Here is a 24038-nt window from a genome sequence, read left to right on the forward strand (position 1 = left end):
GTGAAATTATAATAATATGATCAATAGATCACAGCAGTTGTGCTGTGTCCTGCACGTCATTGCTCTCATCCATGGCCAAAGCAAAAAACTCGAATTCTGACGCTTTCTCATTCAGCTGGTCAGTAACGTTGTCCCCCAAATCTTCGGTTCGCCTGGTCATAGTAGGTGTGGAGAGACTCACCGCGTTGAGCGCATCCTTCTTGTCGGGACACACCTCCTCGGCCACAGCAAGCATGGATACTTTAACAAAGTCCCCATCAGTAAACGGCTTTCCGTGGGTAGCTAGTAGGTGAGCTACCTTATAGCTAGCTCAGACAGCAGCCTGGTTGATCTGGGTTTGGTGAAGGAATACATTCTGTTGTGCAGCCAGTCCGCATTTCATCCTCCGAATCCTGTCTTCTCTTGTTTGCCCTCGCAAACTAGCATACTCTTTGTGGCGGGTTTCGTAGTGACGACGCAGATTATATTCTTTGAAAACCGGCACACTTTCTTTACATACAAGACAAACTGCACGGTCCTTACACTGAACGAAAAAATAATCGGTGGTCCGCTGTTCTTTAAAAACTCTGCACTCTCTGTCAGCTTTTCGCTGACCGCTCGCCATTTTGCTGTCCTGAACACTGACAGTTCTCTGCGCGTGCGCTGCCTGTCACTGCTTGATCGCGAGCATATGACGAAAATTCGGAAAATATGAATAGTTCATTTTATAACTAAATATCAATTTTAATTGATAAAATCAACAAAATACAAGATGCAGACATGTTATTATTTGCCAAAAAGCAATTTAAAAAAATAGGCCATGACCACTTTTGGGGATTGCCTCATAGGGCCGGTTCAAGTGATGGGGGGCAGAGGGGCTGGGGGGCCGGTCAAAGGGGGGTGGCGGGCCGGATCTGGCCCACGGGCCGTAGTTTGATGACCCCTGCTATAAGCTATGTACGACAAGATTGAGTGGAATAACTTTTTTTTTTTTAATAGCCACATTCACTGGATTTTAAGAAACAGAACATTTTAATTTTTTGCAAATTCAATAAATAAAAACTTTATACAAAATGTCCGACAAAATACGTTCCACTTAGGCCGACTTTAGTAGTGTTGGTTTTTTTTGTAGAAAGTGCTGTCTTACTGTCGTGCCGAGGTATAGAACAGCTTTAGACATTTATTTAATTAGTGTGCTTGCAAAAGCACACTATTGTTGTTCTTAAGTTTTGTTTTTATGATTATTACAGACATGCCAACTAGGGCTGCACAATATATCGAAAAAGTATCGATATCGCGCTATCATAGTTTGCGATACACATACCGCAAAAATTACTTAAATTTCGATAAAAGGCACATTTTTCTGTGCCGTCCAATCACATTTGAATGTCAACAAGCGCCGCGGGATAACTCCGCCCCCTATTGCAAAACAAGTAAAAGCCTCGTGATGATGGCGGAAGCGGTAGCAAGTGTGGTGAGACAAACTTGTGTGAGGAGGAACTGGTTTCCAAAAAAAAATGCACGTCTGCTATTTGGAAGTACTTTGGATTCAGGAGGGATGACGTACTGCAAACTCAGGTACTTTGCAAGACATGTACCTGTAAAACAGTGGTGGGGCGGCTCACTGGGACAAACACTGATGTACAGCAGCATAAAAACATAAAACCGCGCTCTCTCTCACTCTGTCTCGCTCACTCACACACACACACCACTGCTCTCTCACCCGCATGTGTTATTAACAGATTGTGTTTGAGTTTATGGTGAATCTGTGTCGCTCACCTTCATCTCCCGGGAGCCGCTGAAATTGCCATTTTGAATGCTTTATGTTAATGTAGTTTTCAGTTTTTTGTTTACTTCAACTTAAGACATTTTCTGCTGCGCTCACAAAAATTAAGAGATTTAAAGATGATTGATGGACACCATTGCAGGTGTAGCCATGTTTTTCCAATAAAAAATAATGTTGGAATGGAAGCGATGCGTTGGGTGTTTTTTTTTAAATGCTAGATACAGGGCAGAACGGTGAGTAGAGGTAAGAAAAAACAGTATATATTTAATTATCGTGATACATATCGATATCAAGATATTCAGTCATGTTATCGAATATCGCATATTTTTCTGATATCGTGCAGCCCTAATGCCAACCATTACGGTTTGCCCGTAATCATTACGGTTTCGGTGGTCCAATTACGCTATTACGACTTTGAAGTCGATTATTACGGTTTTTGCTCATAATTGATATTTTCAAATTTGCCGCCAGAATTCCCACACTTGCGATTTCCCAGTCTCCCGGCAGAGGGCGCTATTACTAGAATGTCAGCCAATGCTTTAGAAACACGGTCTCCATGGGCGGATCTACCGGGGTGGCATAGGAGAAAGTCTTGCCACCCCTGCTGCCACCCCAGTTGGCAGCGACGAATTCAAAGAAAAATTATGGCCAATTTGACATTTACGTGCGCGAATTTCCAATGTCCGACTGCGGCGAATGCAGCCAGAGATTGGTTGTTTTGGAAAATTGAGAGGCACGAAGCGAGGGAGCCAGGAGTCGCGAGGAAAGGAGACACGGGAGGACAGAGGTAAAAGCTGATTAACTATCAAGAAATGAAATTATAATGAATGAACAGTGCTAGCATAGTTGCGATGCTGATTTTGAGAGGATAAAAATCAGGTTGGAGAAGGTCATTTAGCTAACTATACATGTAAGGCCAAAAAAAAAAAAAAGTGTGTTTCCGGTAACCCGACCGATCGAAAATTTCCGCGTCGAAATTGCCGACCGTAAAGTTATTACAAATTTCCCTCGATATTTTAGTGTAAGCGGCGTTAGTTTGTCATAATTTTTTGTTTCAATGCATTCAAGTTGTGAAAGAAACGATAAAAAGTAAAATGTTTCGCCACTTCTGTCAGCCCTCCTGCATAAACATGGAAGCGCACTTGTATACTGAAGGAGGAAGGGAAAACTGAGCCAAGCCGCCATTTTGAATCCTCATTCAAGGCTGTAATGCAAATTGCTTCCTCTTCAGTATACAAGTGCACTTCCACGGCAGGGAAAAACACTACGTTTTGCCGCCTATGTAGTCCCCTATTTATACAAATAGGAGTCATTCAGGATTCAGCCATGTTTTTGCTCGGTGTTTTTGCTCGACCCAAGTTCTACAGTAGGCTAGGCTAGGCCGTCTGCTTTTAATGGAAGTAGCCTAGCCTAGGACGTTATTTTCACGTTATTTCTTGATAAGGTGTTTTCACGTTATTACATGAAAATATCATGAAATAACGTGATAATTTCGTATCATGAAATTACGTGATGTTATGTTATTACATGATAAATATATTGTAAAAACGTGATAACTTTGTTAACAATATCTTTTCACGTAATTACTTGATTCTAAGCCAGTTTTTTTTGAGTGTGGCAGCAATACGCTTTCGTAGATCATAACTCGAACTCTCGCGATATTTTTTTAATTCGTTTAAAGATTTAAAACACTTTTATTTTATTATGATGTGTGGTATAAAGGATTCTGTGCCAAAATACTATTTTGTAAGATGTTTACTTGTGTTAATTTTTTCGAACAAAATTAAAAAAAAAAAAAAAATAAGAAAAAAAAACTTTTTCCTACCTATCGACCTTTATTTTAGTATTTCATGTTACCTGAAACACACTTTTTTTTTTTTTTTTTTTGGCCTAATGTTAGCTAGGTCTGACATTAGTTTTGTGTAAAGTCGGCCACAAAAGTTAATATTGATTCACCGTCTGTCAAGGAAAACATTGCTATTGGCTGAAGCTTATGATTCAAATATTGAGGATCTTAAACATGAGTTACATCAGACGAGGAGAGTACTAGACAGAAAAAAGGGGGAACAGGAGAGTCCTACCACTCTCATGGAGTTCACTCAGTTTTTGGACCCATACCAAGATGTTTTTTTTTTTTTTGAGTTGTTCAGGTTGTGTAAAATAGCGGTTGTCTTGCCTGTGAGCAGTGCATCCTGTGAACGAAGTTTTTCATCTCTCAGGCTCATAAAGACTTATTTGCGGTCGACTATGACAGAAAAGAGACTATCAAGTTTGGCTGTACTCAGCATTGAATCAAAGCGCACAAAAGCATTAGATCTTGATACATTTGTGAAGCGTTTTGCTGAGCAACATGGAAATCGCCGCATTCAGCTGTTGTAGGCATGACGAGTTCATGTTATGCTCACTGGTGAGCTTTTACAAAGCGCGAGAAAATAAAACTATAAAATGTGACACTGGTGTAAATGGTTTAAATCATGCTGAACTTGAAGCAGTGTTGTTGTTTTTTAGTGTCTGTTCTTTTGCATATACAGTATAAAACTGTCCAGAAACGGTATAGACCTCATCTGAGAATGTGTGTTCTTCGTGAACAATAAAAGCATGAGATTAAGTTTGTCTGTATGAATTTGTAAATGGCAGCCCGCGCCCTTTTGTAGTGTGTACATACTATTTGTCATCAAACTGTGATAACTGTGATTAAATTCAGTATATATACACGTCTGTAATACGTTGCCACCCCTCAAAAATTCCTGCCCCCCTCTTGCCACCCCATAAATATTTTTCTAGATCCGCCCCTGACGGTCTCTGATTGGTTAACCTCAGCAATTTTATCAAATTTTGACCAATAAGAGCCCCGCGCACATTTTGTACTTTAGAAGAAGCAAAAAATGGCTGACAGTTCAGCCGATCCGTCTGACCCACCGCCGAGAAAAGCAAGAAAAACGATCGGCAAAACTGAGACCGTGTATCAAAAATTTAAAGAGGAATACAGTACCTTGTATCCAGTTATCACAAAATCAGGAAAATCCGCGAGTCATGCGTTGTGCACCGTATGTAATGTCCATTTCTCTGTAGCACATTCCGGTGTTTACGATGTCAGACAACACATGAGTTCTGTCTCGCATCAAACTTTGGCCAAATCTGGAAGTGCTAACCGGACGATCACCTCGATGTTCGTTGATCGATCCTCGATTGACAGCGTGACAAAAGCTGAAGTTTTATTCACAAATTTTCTCGTGGAACACAACCTGCCAATCGCCGCAGCTGATCACAGTGGGCCTCTCTTTAAAGCCATGTTTCCCGACTCCAAAATCGCTTCGAAGGTAAGTCTGTAGATCTCTAGTCTATTATGTGATCAAGTTATGGAATAGTAAATCAGTTGTTAGCGACTCGTATTTTCGTTGCTTTAGCAAAATTCTTAGTATTTGCCTACAACTTACAAGATGTATGAATATTAAAGAAACAATATCACGTTTTTAATTTTTTTTTCTTTTGTGTAAATTGTTGAAAATTAATCAAAACTCTCTCTCTCCATACATACATACACACACACGCACACACACATATATACACATATATTAGTGCTGTCAAGCGATTAAAATATTTAATCGCGATTAATGTCGCGACTGTCATAGTTAACTCTCGATTAATCGCAATTTAATTGCACATTTTTGTCACATAAAAAAATTTTTTAATTCTCTTATCAGCATAAAAAAAGTGAATGGGCTTGCTTTGTACCAATGCTTTTTTTTTTTTATTGCAAAACATAACACGTCTTGACACAGCCACTACAAAGTGAAACCTAAGCCGAGCACCAGCGCGGGGCTAGCAAGAGAACCATGAGTGAAGTGATCTACTGCTTGAGTGTCTACAACTCTAATCAGAGAGATAGATTACACAGTGATGGTAGCCTTGACATGCTTGATTATAATATAAAGTACACTATTATATTAAGTTTAAGTTGTTCGTTGATAAATATTGCATTGAATCTGATCTTTACTGTTTCAGCTCACTTAACACATTTTGTACTTTTACACTTTCTGCCTGTTGATGCGTCGCGCTGTCCAATCAGAGGCGGCCAAATTTGCATATTACAGGAAGGATTTCTGGGATAGCATTGAGTTTACAGTTCAGAGGGATCTGGCTTCTTTAGACGCTGTCTTCTTAAAACTGAATAAATATTTAAAAAGAGCCAAATGAGCCAGTCTTTTGAACGGCTCTTTTCAAAGAACGGATCACAAAGATGCGGATCCCATCAAAGAGCCATAAATCCCATCTCTACTAGCGCGCCCTGCCTGCGCTGATTCTTTGGGGGGAGGAGGGCAGAGGACTCTGGCTGTGCGGGGCGTGGCATTACAGTCTAGCTGCTATCGGTTTTCTAAGCAAAGTCTCTGTTCCAAGTTCCTGGCAGTTTCAAAAGCTTATGAAAAACCTACATCATGTCACAGAGCGTTAATCTCGCGATAAAAAAAATTATCGCTGTTAAAATTGAGTCAAGTTAATAACGCGACATTTTTGACAGCACTAATATATATATATATATATATATATATATATATATATATATATATATATATAAATAAAAAAAGGCACACACCCCTTTCGAACCCCCCCCCCATGCACGCTCTGCGTGCATTATGTCTGCTGTTGGCAGACATGGACAAATATCTCAAAACAACCATTACAGTTTGCTATCATACAGGGTTGGCATGTCTGTTATTATTCCGTTTCACCTGTTTTTTGGATCCACTACTCCTCCTTGGGCTTTCGAGATAGAGACACCGTTCCAACGCTGAAATGTAGGGCCCGATCTGGAATGGCGTGCTTGTTTTCAGCTTTTGGATCGATACACCTGTTCTCTCGTTCTTGTCGTTTTTCTGTCATTTTTTCCCATAGAGAATGAATAGGGCTCACGAATTGAATTATCCTGCTCGGACACGCTTCATCGCAGACGCACCAAACCTCATGTGATACCTCAGGCCAACTCCCCAGACACACATATGCAATCGGTTCTGACCCGCACTCATTTTTTCCTTTCTTTTCATGCCCCACTTTTTCATCCATTCACTTCCATTCATTTTTGGCCCTATTGAAAATGAATGGCGTTTCGGGGAAAAAAGCTTTCACTCTCCGTCAAATTTTTTTTAACTGAGTGACCAAACTTCAAGAGACTTCATATGATGCCTTAGGGCAAGTCCCCACACATATCCATCCCCTCATCTGAGACCTTCACTCGTCTTTTTCTTGGCTTTCACGCATCCTTTTTTCCCCTCCATAGGCTTCCATTGATTTTTGGCCCCATTCAAATGAATGGAGTTTTGCTCAGTAACACGTCACCACATATCCACTGGTGTAGTGTGCTTGTATACAGCTTTTGGATCGATGCACCCGTTCTGTCGTCCTTGTCGTTTTTCTGTTGTTTTTTTCCCATAGAAAATGAATAGGACTCACGAATCGAGTCGTCCTACTCAGACACACTCCATCGGAGATGCACTAAACTTCATGTGATACTTCAGACCAACTCCCCTGACACATTCATGCAATTGGGTCTGAACTGCACTCGTCTTTTCCTTTTTTTTCCTTCTTTTTTTCTTCTGTTCTGCTACAGCATAGCAAGCACACTTTGCATTTTCTTTGCGGAAATGCAGTCTAATTCTTCTTTTGGACATTTTCAGTTCTGTAATTTTCAAACTTCTTTGAACATTTGAACCAGTCTCAAAAAAAAAAATTAAGTTTTCATGCTTCAAGATGAAAAATGTAAATAAACCAGCGAAATGACAGTAGCAATTTGTGAAAAATGCTATAATAATTTTTGAAAAATATAAAAAAGTGTTCTTACCATCAAATACTTTTATCCCCTTTTTTTTGAGTTTTGTTTTTGAGTAGAGTTTTTATTTTGTCCCCAGATGGTTCAGCAACGCACTCCGCCATTTTGTTTTTCTCTGCTCACGGTATTGCTGGGTTTCAGTCACGTTACTTTTCTTCGCGGTTTTACCGGAAGTGAAATAGCTGGTGGTCTAAACAGCTGCCATAGTGCAAACAACTAGCAATAACTTATCAGAGTACGCTCATAATCTAGAAGCCACTGGTCGCTTTATATACTCAGAAGATCGCTACGTGCAATGGAATCGACCCCTACAGTCTGGGAAAGAAGGATTTGTCATACAATCTCGAAAACTACCCTTCAGTCGAGTTCCCCGACATCTCAAACTATCTGGTGTTGCAGACGTCCTTCTACACCGCAAAACAAATGAAAGCGTGGAAGAGTATGGAGGCTTACAACTTTTTTGTATGTGGCTGGGTAAAGGACCTCGGGATCAAGTCGCTCCCGAATGAATCCTGGATTGTTTTTGCCCGTGTATTTAAAAAAAAAAAAATTTAAGCTTTTCGTTCGCGTCTTTACAACGAAGCGCTGCAAGTTGAAGTGTAAACAAACAGTTCGCTTGACTGTCACTTGTGTTGGCTCTTATCTCTCAGGTAAATCATTCACAAAGATCATCAGAAACCCCTTTAAAGACCTGGATCTTAGTTAAACAAGACGGAGAAGTGATCACGGCGCATTGTAACTGTACGGCTGGGGAAGAATTCTGTTGCGACCTTCATGCATATGGACTTTGTGAGGAGTAAACAAAGAAACATCTGGGGACTTTAGCGCTTCGTGACTAAAAAAAGTACCGTAAAATAACGACACATAGCAAGAAAAGTACTTGGAAAACACTAAGGACAGAGCTGAGAGGGAAATACAAACCTTTCACCAAGTGATCACTGCAAACTCGAGCGCGCTTCGACTCGACTCCCTTCGATTTCACTGAGAGGTTCAAAAGCCACCTTTCTCGACGTCTTTTTGTGAAATCCTGTGTTCGTTCACCCTTTTTTTATTAGTTCACGGGGAACCCTGAAGAAACTTTTATCAGTTTCACGGTTTGATCGATTCAAACAACCTAAAACAACGCAAGCGTAAGGCATTTTTCATGCGAGTGATGGACCTTCTCCGTACAAACGCTTTGTCAGCTGAGTTTTGGTAGACCACCAGCTAAAGTTTTGAATAACTAATGAGGCGGATGTGACGTCATGTGAAACCCAGCAATATGAGCTGATGTCCTAGTAGTAGAGTAGCCAATCAGAGCACGCGTTTCTCATATCCAGTAAATGTGGAAAGAATAATATAAAATATAATTGCTTTGAAAAAATATCTTGAGGCGGCACGGTGGTGTAGTGGTTAGCGCTGTCGCCTCACAGCAAGAAGGTCCTGGGTTCGAGCCCCGGGGCCGGCGAGGGCCTTTCTGTGCGGAGTTTGCATGTTCTCCCCGTGTCCGCGTGGGTTTTCTCCGGGTGCTCCAGTTTCCCCCACAGTCCAAAGACATGCAGGTTAGGTTAACTGGTGACTCTAAATTGAGCGTAGGTGTGAATGTGAGTGTGAATGGTTGTCTGTGTCTATGTGTCAGCCCTGTGATGACCTGGCGACTTGTCCAGGGTGTACCCCGCCTTTCGCCCGTAGTCAGCTGGGATAGGCTCCAGCTTGCCTGCGACCCTGTAGAAGGATAAAGCGGCTAGAGATGATGAGATGAGATGAGATGAGAAATATCTTGAGTTTCATTTATGAGCTGTGGCTTAGGATGTCGTCGGATTGTTTTTCAAACAGTGGAACATTGGCAGATACGAAAACGTATTCTATTATGTTACAGTCGCTACAGAATTTGATTTCTTCATGTTATTGGCCTGCTAGAAATATTGAAAACAAATTTAATTAACATAAAGGTTTTTTTTTTTTTCCCCACTCAAGTGTCTATATCTTAAGAAATGCAGGCTTTTTCCTTCCCTAAGTGTGTGGTTAATCAAAACCATTTTTTTTTTGTTCTGGATAGCTAGAGTTTAAAAATGAGTACATCAATGGATTATATACTCGATATAAAATTCTCTTGGCTTCAAACTGCAGTGAAATGAATTTGTTTTTGGAGGATGAGCCTTTTTCTGCTGATTGTGTTATAAAAGTGAACAAAGGCTTCTGATTGGCTTAGTATCTGCCATAAGAAATCAGTGGTAGGAGAAAGATCATGTGATAAGATTAGTCACGAGGGATCGTTCCTTAAAGGTCGCTGACATGCCATTCACTCTCCATCTGCATAGACCCAAGAGCGAAGTTTAATTTCTCGATCTAAAGTCCTGTTTCATGTGCACGCTGATCGCTGTGCAAGTCGTACAGGAGAGACAGAGCAGTGTCAGGGTGAGTCGAGCCCGTTACTGAGGTAAGAGCCTGGATTTTTTGGAACAGATGTGTTTCTTTAGGGTTTAAAAATTTACAATATTGTTATCTAAACTACACTAATACTATAACATGTTCATTCCTAGTGGTCAGGTAGGAAACTGTTGTGTAATGCCTGTTAGATGTGATGTGAAAGTGTGACTGCATTCAGTTCCTTATTTTTCCAAAGGACGTTATTGTGGGGAAGAAAAACAGCTTTCTAAAAAGAAAAATTGATCGAAATGTCAAATACAACTGCAGGCTAGATGTAATTATAGAAGTAAAAATAATATAGAGGAGTAGATTTCCTGACCAGGATTGTTTTTGTGTGATGCTAATCATCTGTTTCTGTTTCTGCAGTCTGATGGCAGCACGACAAAGTCATCATTTATTTTTTTTAAACGACTTTTTTTTTTATTGGGGTTTTCAGAACATATTTACAAAGACAAACATGTAAACGTACAAAAAAAAAAGGAGAGAGGATGTCGAAAAAAAATTGGTTTTGGTTAGTCCTAATTAGACAAGGCTAGTTTGTAGGGAGAGTAAGTGTGCTGTTATTGAAGCAACCAATCTTTTTTTTTTTTATCATAAGATTTCTCTTGTACACAATATTAAACCTGTATTGTCTTTTTTTTTTTTTTTTTTGGTGATTTATTGAGGAAACTATAAGGGTGCTATACTATAGAGATCTTGCAGTCACTTGACCGGAAAGTACACAACCCCCATCTTGTCGGTCAAAAACACCGCTGAATACTGCTGCACTCGTGTACAGAATGGATCAATTTCAAGCGACGGACTACACGGCTCATTTTTCTAATGAACAGATAACTAGATATATGTCTAAAATAAACGATCTACAGATTAGTGACCCTTATGGCTTTCCGGACGGAGTTTTCACGACCGGATTTTGAACTGCCAGCGGAATACCCGGACGTGTATGATTACCTCATCAACTTTCCCTCGCTGTTCAGTGGTGAAGCACTGCGTGCTTATAAATCTCTGGACAGTTTTCTTTACAGAAATTCAGGATTTGTCAGCGACTCAGATGTGGCATCTTGTAAACAAGAAAATAACTATCCTCATTGGATGGGTAAGTCACTTAAGTATTGAGTATAGCACTGACCAGCCGATTATAGAATAGAATAAGGTAATTCCAGCTAATTCCAAATCGTCCGTCTTGTTTACATGGATCTGGCATTGGAGAGGTAGAGGCTTGGCAGTGGAGGTTTGAGTAGCTGTTTTCTGAGCTTAGTCAACAGGCCGGCTCTGCCTGTAGCCTCGCTTTTGCTTCTGCTCCCGGCGCCGCCTCCTTCGCTTTGCTTCCAATAACAATCCACGGAGACCTCGCTGTCTCGTCCGGAATGTTATTTTTTTTTTTTTTCTCGTCCGGAATGTTGTGCATGCGATGGAAATCGCTACAAACCGTCATTTTCTGCTGGAAACCAATGTCCAGTAAGTCCATACGGTTGTAGTGGATATTGAAGTCCGGTACAGACGAACAACACGCAAAAATACACACAAAAAACATAAAAAACGTGCACAGGTAGGGAGAGCTTGTAGCCGCAGCCGTTGTAGTAGAATTGTATATAGTAGGGTTTTCCAGAAGAAAAGGTAGAAGTAAAAGCAGAAGTAGAACCAGAAGTAGAAGGCGGAATATGGCGTTTGACCGACACGATGGCGTCTGTCACAATCTGGATCGGCTGTGATGTCACATGCAAGTGCTCCATAGAATAGCTTTGTCACTGCACAAACGTACAACGAAATTTAGTTCATCATAGAAGAGCAAAGCCGCCGCATACGCACGCCGCCACTTCAGCCCAACGCTGTCCCACGTTAACCTAATTGCATATCTTTGAACTGTGGGGGAAACCACGCAGACACGGGGAGAACATGTAAACTCCACACAGAAAGGCCCCCGTCGGCCACTGGGCTCAAACCCAGAACCTTCTTGCTGTGAGGCAACCGTGCTAACCACTTACACCATCGTGCCACCCAAATTACCCTGTATCACGATGGAAAAAGCCCAAATTCTGCTGCCAGGATACATATATAAGGATACATATACCGTATAACCTCTAATGAACGCCCCCGGGGGTGTTACATTTTTCAAAATGGGGGCGTTTATTAGGGGTAAAAATTGATTTTTTTTATTATTTGGGGCGCTTACTGGAGTGTATACGGTAATGCAGGTGTTCATTCTGCAAGGAAACAGCCCAGATATAGCTCGCATGTCAGCTGGCTTAACACCTTTGATCTTTTCGCCGACCACTGTTACGTCACTCACTTTGCATAAAGCTCCCTTTTTGCAGAAGTCACGCGCCTCCCAGATAATTTGATCTGATCATTCTGTTTCTAAAAACACAAATCCTACACTGCGAGTTTTAAGCTTAAAGTCGTAAAAACGGCGGAGGAGAAAGGAAAGCACTTTGCTTCTAAACTTTACAAGATCGATCGTAAACGAGTCCGTGAATGGTGCCAACATCTCATCTCATTATCTCTAGCCGCTTTATCCTTCTACAGGGTCACAGGCAAGCTGGAGCCTATCCCAGCTGACTACGGTCGAAAGGCGGGGTACACCCCGGACAAGTCGCCAGGTCATCACAGGGCATGGTGCCAACAAAAATGCAAAATTGAAACTTTGGCAGCCAGGCAGAAAAAGGCTAGTGGTGCAGGTCGGCCTCTGCAGTATGCGGCCATTGAAAAAAAACTTCTTGAGTGGTTCTTTCAAAGGAAGGAAGCTGGGGTAAGGGTCACAGGCAAGGCGCTGAAAATGGAGGCAGTGCGGCTCAGGACATTGAATTCATATTCGATTTGGATACTGGACTTGGATAGAAAACCTGGGATATGTAAAACTTTTCAGACTGTTAGTTTTTTGTTTTTTTTTTTCCCAAAATATTAGCGGTTATACGGTACGGTAAACGCATACTTTAATAAAGGTTGTGATCTTTACACAGAGTAGTTTGAATGAATTGTGGATAGTCCGTCAGGATAGAAATGTTAAAATGTTTCTGGGCCATTTTTATAATTTTGATAGGATATCTCTACAGAATTATAGAGAAATGCACTGACTGTTAAGAACTGTTAAGCTTATTGGCTCAGCCTTTGGCTGAAGCCTGTAGAGGCACCTGTCTGTATGCATATGTTTAACCAAGTTAGAGCATGTTTAAGAATGTAATAGAGATCTTGCAGTCACGTGACCGGAAAGTTAACAGCCGCCATCTTGTCGGTAAAAAACACAGCTGAATACTGCTGCACTCGTGTACAGAATGGATCAATTTCAACCGACGGACTACACGGCTCATTTTTCTAATGAACAGATAACTAGATATATGTCTAAAATAAACGATCTACAGTTTAGTGACCCTTATGGCTTACCGGACGTAGTTTTCACGACCGTGTCAGTGGATATTGACCTGCCAGAGGTGGAATACCCAGACGTGTATAATTACCTCATCAACTTTCCCTCGCTGTTCAGTGGTGAAGCACTGCGTGCTTATAAATCTCTGGACAGTTATCTTTACAGAAATTCAGGATTTGTCAGCGACTCAGATGTGGCATCTTGTAAACAAGAAAATAACAATCCTCATTGGACGGGTAAGTCACTTAAGTATTGAGTATAGCACTGACCAGCCGATTATAGAATAGAATAAGGTAATTCCAGCTGTAATTCCAAATCGTCCGTCTTGTTTACCATGGATCTGGCGTTGGAGAGATAGAGGCTTGACAGTGGAGATTTGAGTGGCTGTTTTCTGAGCTTAGTCAACAGGCAGGCTCTGCCTGCAGCCTCGCTTTTGCTTCCGCTCCCGGCGCCACCTCCTTCGCTTTGCTTCTGATAACAATCCACGGAGACCCCGCTGGTCTCGCTATCTCGTCCGGAATGTTGTGCATGCGATGGAAATCGCTACAAACCGTCATTTTCTGCTGGAAACCAATGTCCAGTAAGTCCATACGGTTGTAGTGGATATTGAAGTCCGATACAGACGAACAACACGCAAAAATACACACAAAAAACATAAACGTGCACAGGTAGGGAGAGCTTGTAGCCGCAGCCGTTGTAGTAGAATTGTATATAGTAGGGTTTTCCAGAAGAAAAGGTAGAACCAGAAGTAGAAGGTGGAAATATGGCGTTTGACCGACAAAATGGCGTCTGTCACAATCTGGATCGGCTGTGACGTCACATGCAAGTGCTCCATTGGCGTGCCAGCCTCAGGTAACGATTTCACAGTCGCGGTGTGTCGTCACTGTGTACTGACTATGTAAGTGCCATGTTACGTAACCTTATCATCATTATCATCTTCCCCATTTGGGTTTAAAAAAACCCTTAGGGTGCTCCTGTTATCACTTTTTCCAACAGTCGCAAGAAGTCCGTTTTATCCATCATTGTCCGTCTTATCTGCTGGGCATCCATACCCAACAGATTCTCAACCTTAGTCCATCTTGGTGATCTGACCTCAAAGAGAAGTTGTTTTTGCAAGCAGTCATTGCCCATCCTACAGATGTGCGCTATATATTTAAGTCGCTGTTCGTAACGTCAGCTTAATAGGTGGGGTGTTGGTCATCTCACGTAGATCTGCATTTGATAGTCTGAAGCTCCAGTCCACGTCCCCCTCGACATTAACGTCTCGTGAGTCAGGAGCATTCTTTCGCTTGAAGCCACCCTTTACCATTCAACGCAGGAAGCCGTGCCATATGACCTCAATTTTGTTGACATCATCAGCAGACATCCACCATGCTTGTACACTGTATAACAGGCGGGATCGAATACAAGCTACAAGGAGTTGACAGTAGGACGCGGTGGTCTGTTAGAACATGCTTTAGTTTGTTCCATTTCTGAAACGCCATACCAATCCTTGTGCCAAAAAAGTGAGAGGTTTCTGCATTTGAGTTACTGATGATGTGTCTAAGATATTTAAAATTGCGCACGTTCTTGATCTTATTACCACTGAGAGAGACAAGGCTCTCCTGTCCTTTAACATCTTCACTGACATTGAAAGCCATTGTTTCTGTTTTCAAAGGTGTCATCGTAGATTTCGAGAATTGCTTTCAGTCTCAGTTCATGATGTAATCTTCTGTGGCTGAGCGGTCTAGACCACTGTCCAGGAAAGAAACAGATTTTGCAATGTTGGTTCGAATGTAAAAGGCTGAGCTCAGACCTGTACAGGTCTCTAGTTAAATAGAGAATAAAACTGCCATCGCCTATCGGAGATGATCCATATTCACTCGGAGTGTAATGACACACAGAATAGATAGTTTTCACTGACGTCACGGCATTCCGGGGAACGCCCTCCAGCCGCCATCTTGTGGGGCAAACAAAACGGACCATCGCCATTACCGGCTACGTTATCTCGGACGAATTTATGAAGTTATATAGTCAGTTTTCTAAAATAAAGATCAATGTCGGCAAAATCAAGCAAACAGAAGTATATAGATACATTAGACGACATCTCACGACAACGGTATGCAGCCAAACTGGCCTTGATTGGGGGAATTGACCCCTACGAAGTGGACAAAGATGCATTTTCAAGTGACTATGCAGGGCTGCCAAAGCCTGAAACTGCCAAAGCCTGCTCCAAAGCCTGAAACTGACTTCATCAAACTTTAAAGGCTGTCTGATGTATACAACTTTTATATATTCACAGCGCGCCTTTTGGCGGATGCCGCCTTTTTCACGGCTGAATCGTGCAGATCCGATTTTTTTATTTTTTTTGGGGGGGGGGGGGGGGGCGTTGGAGTGTCTGATTATAATTTCAAAGTAAATTCTGTATTAAAATTACTAAATAAGCAAATCCGTTACAGTCCATGAAACAGGAAGCATAAGGATGAGAAAAAAACAGTTTAAATCGCAAAGCTGCGCACATTTGCGCAGTCCTGCACACCACTCGGGCTGCGCAAATGTGCGCAGCTTTCTGATTTAAACTGTTTTTTCTCATCCTTATACTTCCTGTTTCATGTACTGTAACGGATTTGCTTATTTAGTAATTTTAATACAGAATTTACTTTGAAATTATAATCAGACACTCCAACGCCCCCCCCTAAAAAAAAAAAAATCGGATCTGCGCGATTCAGGCGGCATCCACCAAAAGGCGCGCTGTTTGCATCCCAAACACAAATCAAATCATACAGAATAGACCTAAAATGTTTTTCAAAAATGACCCTTGCGTGAGTGAAGTGACAAGTTTCAAATAGAAACGTGACAAACGAGCGATATTAAGTGTACATTACAATGTAAACGTACACTCAGCAGTTCCAGTTAGGCATTCTCCAGAGATTGTTCACATGATGTTTTGGTTTCCAAAAACAAACTTAAACACAATTGATTATTTATTTAAACAACTTACCACTTATAAAATGATCGGAGCAGACTTTGCTGTGTTTGGAAGGCTGATAATCCTTGCGGTTGATTCTCGCAAGCCATAGATTTCTCCTTTGTATGCTGAGTTTTTGTTTGCTCGCCTTCGTGCTCCCGTACAGTGGGAATTTCATAAAAGCTCCGCTTGACTTCATCATTTGACCTATTACGACAGCCGTGAATACAACAGGTGTGCACCATTGCTAGCTTTAAATAGCCTGCTTGGGTTCTTTTGCAGACTTTGTACTCGCGTGTTACAATGTGTGCCCAGTCACCCGTATGGTAAGCTTGACCAGCAAGATGGCCGCCACTAGGGAATCCCCGACTCTGTGATGTCATGTGAAAACTATCTATACACTGGAGTCTTGATGCAGGACATTTTTATACAGCAAAATTAAGCATTGCGTAAATGTGCGCTTTACCACACCATTTACCATTTTCAAGTGAACAAACATTCAACGTTATAAAAGTACAATAAGGTAATAATGACACACAGTGAGACAGTTTGTGATCCATTCAGACTCTCGGCAGCATATAACAGAATAGCATTAGAAAGAGAATGAAACATGACTAATTAAATATGAGCTCTCAGGCCTACAACTCAAAAGGACTTGAAATGATTCCAGCAGAAAAAAACAGATATGTGGTCTTGTTTTTCTAAGCTTTTGTACCATAACTAAGATAATCTTAAGCTATACCAAGCTAATTTGGCATGAAAAAACACAACCCTGGTAATCTTGCTAGTGTGACACTTAAAGCCTAGGTCACAACCGGACATATGATTTTTTTTTGGCCGTGCAATTTTTGGCGTTTCCCAAATCGCTGCGTTTTTTTTTGTTCATGGAGAAAGACGCACGTTGGCCGTAAGTTTGTCTTGCAACCTGAAAAAAACGTAAGCGCCCGTAGAGTTTGTTTGACATGACAAAGAACCTCTGCGGCCAGTCTACGGCTCGAAAATCAGCACGTCACACGTGCGCCCTCCGTGCGTTTCTTGCGTTTTTTGCACGTAGACCGGCCGTAGGAGCACGTATGGACGGTTGTGACCGAGGCATAAGGAGGGATTTCTTTAAAATTGTAGATTCTCAGCAACACTGACTACATTATCATATCTGCAGCTAGGAACTTCTCAATCACCACGCTCATTTCTTCAGCCCGGACTTAATCAACAAGGAAACGCTGTCTGAGAGAACGCAAGGGACTTGATTAAGCCGAAATGTTTATTACGCCTCGTAATATAAACGCTATTTTATGAAAAGCCCCATACTGAACCATAGAATACCCCCTGATATACACACTGTACAACATCACTTCTGTCTCCATCAATTGTGTTTAACTTACAAGGCTAATATCATTGTTTGAAAATGTACATTTATGGCCCTTTTCCACTACCCTTTTTCAGCTCGCTTCAGCTCACTTCAGCCCGACACGGCTCGCGTTTCGACTATCTAAAAACAGCACGACTCAGCTCACTTCAGCCCTGCTTAGCCCCTAAAACTTGCACGGTTTTGGAGTGGGGCTGAAGCGAGCCAAACCGAGCTGAGTGAGGCTGGGGGCGTGAGCAGACACTCCCCTGTACACTGATTGGTGAGGAGGAGTGTCCTCACACGCCCACACACGCCCCGCGAGCACGCTGGGATCTGTAAACACCGTAAACCCGGAAGAAGGAGAATTACGAATTACGACAATTATGAAGCCTTATGCGCCTCGCCTCATCTATACGCTCTTGCCAGTATCTGTTGGCGTTGTCGGTGACAACAAGCCACAGCACCAAGACCAGCAACACTAACGACTCCATGTCCTCCATGTTTGTTTACTCTCCGGGTCGTGAGACTACCGCTTAAAAGGTCACTGATGTCACTGTTTGCGCCGCCTAACGACATCACCTGACGTCCACCCACTTTCGCTAACTCCACCCAATGTGCCCACCCACTTCCAGCCAGCACGGTTCAGCGCGGTTGTAGTCGAAATGCAACTCCAACAGCCCCACTCAGCTCGACTCAGCACGGCACGGCTCAGCCCACTCAGCCGCGTTGGTAGTGGAAAAGCGGCATTAGTCCACTCGGGAAAGGAAGCCAACTGAGACTGACATGGTACCATAGTTTTCTCAGAAAAAGAGCCTGGATTTTTATAATTTCATTATCTGCCCTCTCTGTCAGGGCTGGTTTTGTTTTCCCCCCCTTTATTTTCTCCTCAGGCGAGATCTGGCCTTTAGAAAAGTGTATTATTCTTCCATTTGGGCTCCATTTGCTTTAAATGGCCACATATTAGATTATTAGAGAGCAAAGTGTTTGAATGTTGCATAGCCTGAGGTTGACGATGGGATTCGACGAGTAAAGGTTAAGCGATTTGTTATTTCTCAATTTCACTTTGCACGTGTGATCACGCTGCACCCGGTGATCAGATGTAAGGGCAGGTCATACTGATTAGCCAACTTCCCAGTCTGATCTTTGACAGTGAAGCCATAGAACTGATAACTACAGAACAGTTTATTATAACAGCAGAAATGGTTTGGCTGTTGATGCTGAACTCTGCCAGCAATTTTTCACCAGACTTGCCTGTTACGTACATTGCAGATATTATGAGGTGAAGTCAAAAGTGGTTTACCAATATCATTTTTGTTTTTACATGCGCAGGACGATGTCACATCATAACCATACCCACGTCATGGCTTCCCCAGGCAGCACTCACTCTACAGGACCTCACACCATGGAGCCTGGCTCTGGATCACACATGATGATGGTCAGTGAAATTATTATTATTATTATTTTATTCATTTATTTAGTTGGTTAGTGCTCATGGTGACAGAGTGAATGCAATAGATCAGTGCAGATGGTATATTTAATAAATAAAGAAAAGAACTAGTCTATAGGATTAGCAATGATTTGCCTGATTTTTTTTTTTTTTTGGTCGCAGCTTTACTAGGCAGGATTGACTCCGCTCTTTCATGCACTAATCCAAATAGACAATCGTGTGGTTTTTGAACAATGTATGTTTTGGCATTTGTTTTTAAACGTGCTTATTTTATATACTAAAATTTGAAAATCCAGTCAAGGGATCCATATGTGTGAATTGGAAAAAGGCGTTGGAAATGACTTCAGTTTATTGAAACAATATACTGTATATCTAATGTAAAGGGGAAAAAGGCTTAAAATCATTTCCACTCTAATGAGGCACTTTAGGTACACCGCATATTTATAGCTTACACTTAATACCAAGTGCATGTTTGCTTACCAAGTGTCCCTTCCTTTAATATAACAGTTCATAAGTTCACAAAGATGTATTTTTTCTTATTTAATTACTATTCTGTGTTTTGTTTGGTGTCTGACCAAAATAGTGGTTATGTAAGGAAATCACAGTGGCACAGTGACGCATACAAGCCTGTGAAGCGTAGCCAGAGGGTCCAAGATTTAATTGATTTAAATTTTTTGTGTTTTGTTTTAACATTGGTGGAAATGTCGCATCATATATATATATATATATATATATATATATATATATATATATATAAAAATGTTGTTTACCAGCTGGGAGGTCTGTATGGTGAAATACCATGACCGAGGTCTTGAAAGTACTGAGCGAGGCCTTCTGGGCCGAGGTCAGTATTCAAGGCCGAGGTCACGGTATTTCACCATACGGACCGACCTTAAGCTGGTAAATAATATATTTATTTTTTTCTTTACCAAATTCTAACAGAAAACGAGAACGCCCGAAAGGGAAAACCGAGCCGAGCCGCCATTTTGAATCCTCATTCACGGCTGTAATGCAAATGGCTTCCTCCTCGGTATACAAGTGCACTTCCATGGCAGGAAAAAAAAACTACATTTTGCCGCCTATGTAGTCCCCTATTTATACAAAATTGAGTCATTCAGAATTCAGCCATGTTTTTGCTCGGCGTTAGCAACAGTTACAGGTTTTTTTTTTTTTTTTTAGCTCTCTCCAGAAATATTTTCTTTTATTTCATCTTCCTCAGGGTAGTAAAACTCACTTTCGCTGTGAACACTGTCGTTATCGCTATCCATGCTGTAAAATTAATGCTATTCTCCTGAGAAATGCGAAAATAAATGTTGACAAAAATTGCTACTATGTGTGTTTGTTGTTGTGAACGAGCGAATCACCAGAGGCCCGTAGCCGGGGTCCGTATCCTAGGATACGGACCCGCTCGCCAGCCAATCAGAGCACAGGATTTGATGGAAACCGGACCGCGAAAAAAATTTACATTTAGGGGTCCAAGCACCAAAGTCAACTCAAACCTAATTTGTTCTATCAGTGTAAATTTCAGGAATAGAAAGTTCTATGGCTCCAAAAAATATAATAATAATAATAATTATTATTTTTACTAATTTTCATAAAATAAATCTATGCTGTAGATTATGCTGACTAATCACATCTGAGAATTCAACATCGTTGTGGTATAAATTGTAATGAGCTGTAAGAAACTCCAGATATTTAGAAAAAGTTCTACTGGCAGTTTATAGATGTGTTAAGAAATTGGTCATATAAAACAATGTATTTATTTCTCTCTCTCTCTCTCTCTCTCTCTCTCTGTGTGCAGCAAATGACCTTTTACTTCGATTACAAAAATGTCGAGTTGCTGTTTGCTGGCCTGGTTATCAACACACCTGGGGGTGAGTCTAAACTTTTAAAAGCCAACTAAGATGAGAATTACTCTACCTGTTTTTCTTATTTTAGGCAAACAAATGGTTGTTTTCAACCACATAAGAGCCCATTTTCTGACTGTTTACGATAGTAAACGACTTTAGTTAGCCAATTACTTTCGCATATTTTACATGCTCAGTTGATGATCGGAAATGTTTGTAAGCTCCCGACAGGTGACGTCACTCGCAGTACACACGGCCATATTTGAGAGGAGAGAGAAAGAAAGAAGCACAACTTTATTCATCACACACTTGTGAAATTTCCTCTCTGCATTTAACCCATCTGAAGCAGTGAACACACACATAAGCAATGAGCACACACACATACCCAGAGCAGTGGGCAGCCATGCTAACAGCGCCCGGGGAGCAGTTGGGAGTTAGGTGCCTCGCTCAAGGGCACCTCAGCCCAAGGCCGTCCCATATTAACCTAACCGCATGTCTTTGGACTGTGGTGGAAACCGGAGCACCCGGAGGAAACCCACGCAGACACGGGGAGAACATGCAAACTCCACACAGAAAGGCCCTCGCTAGCCGCTGGGCTCAAACCCAGAACCTCTTGCTGTGAGGCGACCATGCCGTGCCGCCCAGAGAACAGTGAGGATCATTTGCATCCGTATTTTTTAAGATTATTTGAGGTAATGGTTGGAGCCAGGTGTTGTATTGGAGTGTAGCGTAGAATATCCCAGCCCCCCGCGGCAACACAGAAAGAGGGTAAACAAACACTATTCTGTCCTCAATGTTTGTTTACCCTCTTTCTGTATTGTGAGTGACGACAGGTAAAAAGAGGGTACTCACAGTACACACAGTACAGAAAGAGAGTAAACAAACACTATCCTATCCTCAGTGTTTGTTTACCCTCTTTCTGCGTTGCCGCGGGGGTTGACCTGTCTACCACGGTAATTACAGTAGGCTAGCCTGGTGATGTCTTGATGAAGTTTTTGATGAATGTGTCGAGAGCGTAGTGGTAGGAAATGGTGGCAGCCCTGGATTAACGAACGTAAAAGAAAACAAAAACTTAAATAACTTTAACCTGGCTGGGATATTCTACGCTACACTCCCACACAACACCTGAATCCAACCATCACCTCAAATAATCTTTAAAAAATACGGACGCAAATGATCCTCACTGTTCTTTCTTTTCTCGAATATGGCCGCGTACTGTGAGTGACGTCACACTTTACAGAAACCCTTCGGAAAGCAGCTCAGGTGTTTCCGGCGATATTTCCGCCTTTTTCCGTGCAAGTGTGATATAACGTATAGTTTCAGCCTCGTTTTACAGGTAGAGTTTGGGTTTGTCCGTTAGTCAGGGTTGCAGCTCATTAATGCACTATTTCAGATGTATAGTGAAAAAAATTGACTGTCACCTTAGGCTACATTTACATTAGACCGTATCTGTCTCATTTTCTTCGCGGATGCACTGTCCGTTTACATTAAACCCCCTGGAAAAGCCAGGAAACGGGAATCCGCCAGCATCCACGTATTCAATCCAGATCGTGTCAGCTCCGGTGCTGTGTAAACATTGAGAATACGCGGATACGCTGTGCTGAGCTCTAGCTGGCGTCTCATTGGACAACGTCACTGTGACATCCACCTTCCTGATTCGCTGGCGTTGGTCATGTGAGGCGACTGCTGAAAAACGGCGCGGACTTCCGCCTTGTATCACCTTTCATTAAAGAGTATAAAAGTATGAAAATACTGCAAATCACACACGGACTGGCCATCGGGAGTAGCGGGAGTTTTCCCGGTGGTTCAGCGTGGGCCGGCGGAGAAAAAAAAAAAAAAACAGTTGCGCGCTGGCCTTTAATATGATAAGCAATGTTAACAGTTTCTTTAAGAAACAGTTAACATTGCTTATTACAGTTGCGCGCTGGCCTTTAATATGACAAGCAATGTTAACAGTTTCTTAAAGAAACTTAACATTGCTTATCATATTAAAGGCCAGCGCGCAACTTTTTTTTTTTTTCTCCGCCGGCCCACACTGAACCACCGGCCCACCGGGAAAACTCCCGCTGGCCAGTCCGTGTGTGCTGCAAATACTGATGCAAATACTGCCCATTGTGTAGTTATGATTGTCTTTAGGCTTGCCATCCTTCCACTTGCAAGTAATAAGTGATATGCGCTGGGATCTCACACACAGCGGCTCAGTCCCGAATTGTGGCTTGTGCACTTCACTCGCGTGCTGTGTGAGCTGCGCAGGGCCGGAGTGCGCACCCTCCAGAGGGCACTCGCTGTTCAGGGCGGAGTGATTTGGAGCGCAGGATGCCTGCGGAGCCGAGCGTATCCGTGTATTAGGCTTGCCATTCTTCTACTTGCAAGTGGTGAGCCTTGCGCGGCTTGCCATCCTTCTACTTGCAAGTGGTGAGCCTTGCGCATGCCCTAAATGCACTGGGATCATGTTACGCGCCGTCTGAAATGCACTGGGATCATGTTACGCGCCGTCTAAAGTCATGTGATTAGCGTATCCGCGTATTGGCGTTGCTGTGTGCACGGCTAACGGTTTTAGTGTAAACGCGAATCGTTTTAAGAACGTTAATCTGATGATCCGCTGATTCGACGTAATGTAAACGTAGCCTTAGTGGACCTCTTAAATGACTTTATTGTTCGTTGACAAAACATCCATAGAAGTCCACTTAAAAGGCTTTTAAGGGAAATTGCTGTCCTAAAGTTGTTCCAAAAGCTGAACTACTGCTTCTAAAACGTCGTGCTGTCATTATTAAGTTTCAGTTATGTACCTACTTTTATAATGTTGAATGTTTTAATCAGTTGAAAATGAAAATGTAAGGCAATTCTTATTTTTGCTGTATCGATTCTAGACAACACTGTATTGTATTTAAATGATATTGGCTGGCTTTTTTTCGTGCCATATTGGATATGTTTCATTCAGCTCGGATGATATTGAATGAATCGAAGAATAGTTCAATATCATGTTAGCTGAATGGAATATATCTGAAATACCATGAAAAAAATCCAGCCAATATTATGTATTATTATTATTATTATTATTATTATTATTATAATACGTACACATTC

The 24038-nt window shown here is 41.8% G+C and overlaps 1 protein-coding gene across 1 annotated transcript in view; it reads left to right on the forward strand.

The window, feature by feature from the left end:
* The window catches only part of slc31a1 (solute carrier family 31 member 1), a 43657-nt gene that overhangs the window by 14308 nt on the left and 5311 nt on the right, over positions 1-24038 (forward strand). Inside the window, exons 2-3 of the mRNA XM_060912238.1 lie at positions 18987-19092; positions 20906-20978. Coding sequence (XP_060768221.1) covers positions 18991-19092; positions 20906-20978 — 175 coding nt within the window. The 5' untranslated portion in view covers positions 18987-18990. The remainder of the gene's footprint in view (positions 1-18986; positions 19093-20905; positions 20979-24038) is intronic.

This window comes from Neoarius graeffei, chromosome 28 (assembly GCF_027579695.1).
Source record: "Neoarius graeffei isolate fNeoGra1 chromosome 28, fNeoGra1.pri, whole genome shotgun sequence".
NCBI classification, from domain to species: domain Eukaryota; kingdom Metazoa; phylum Chordata; class Actinopteri; order Siluriformes; family Ariidae; genus Neoarius; species Neoarius graeffei.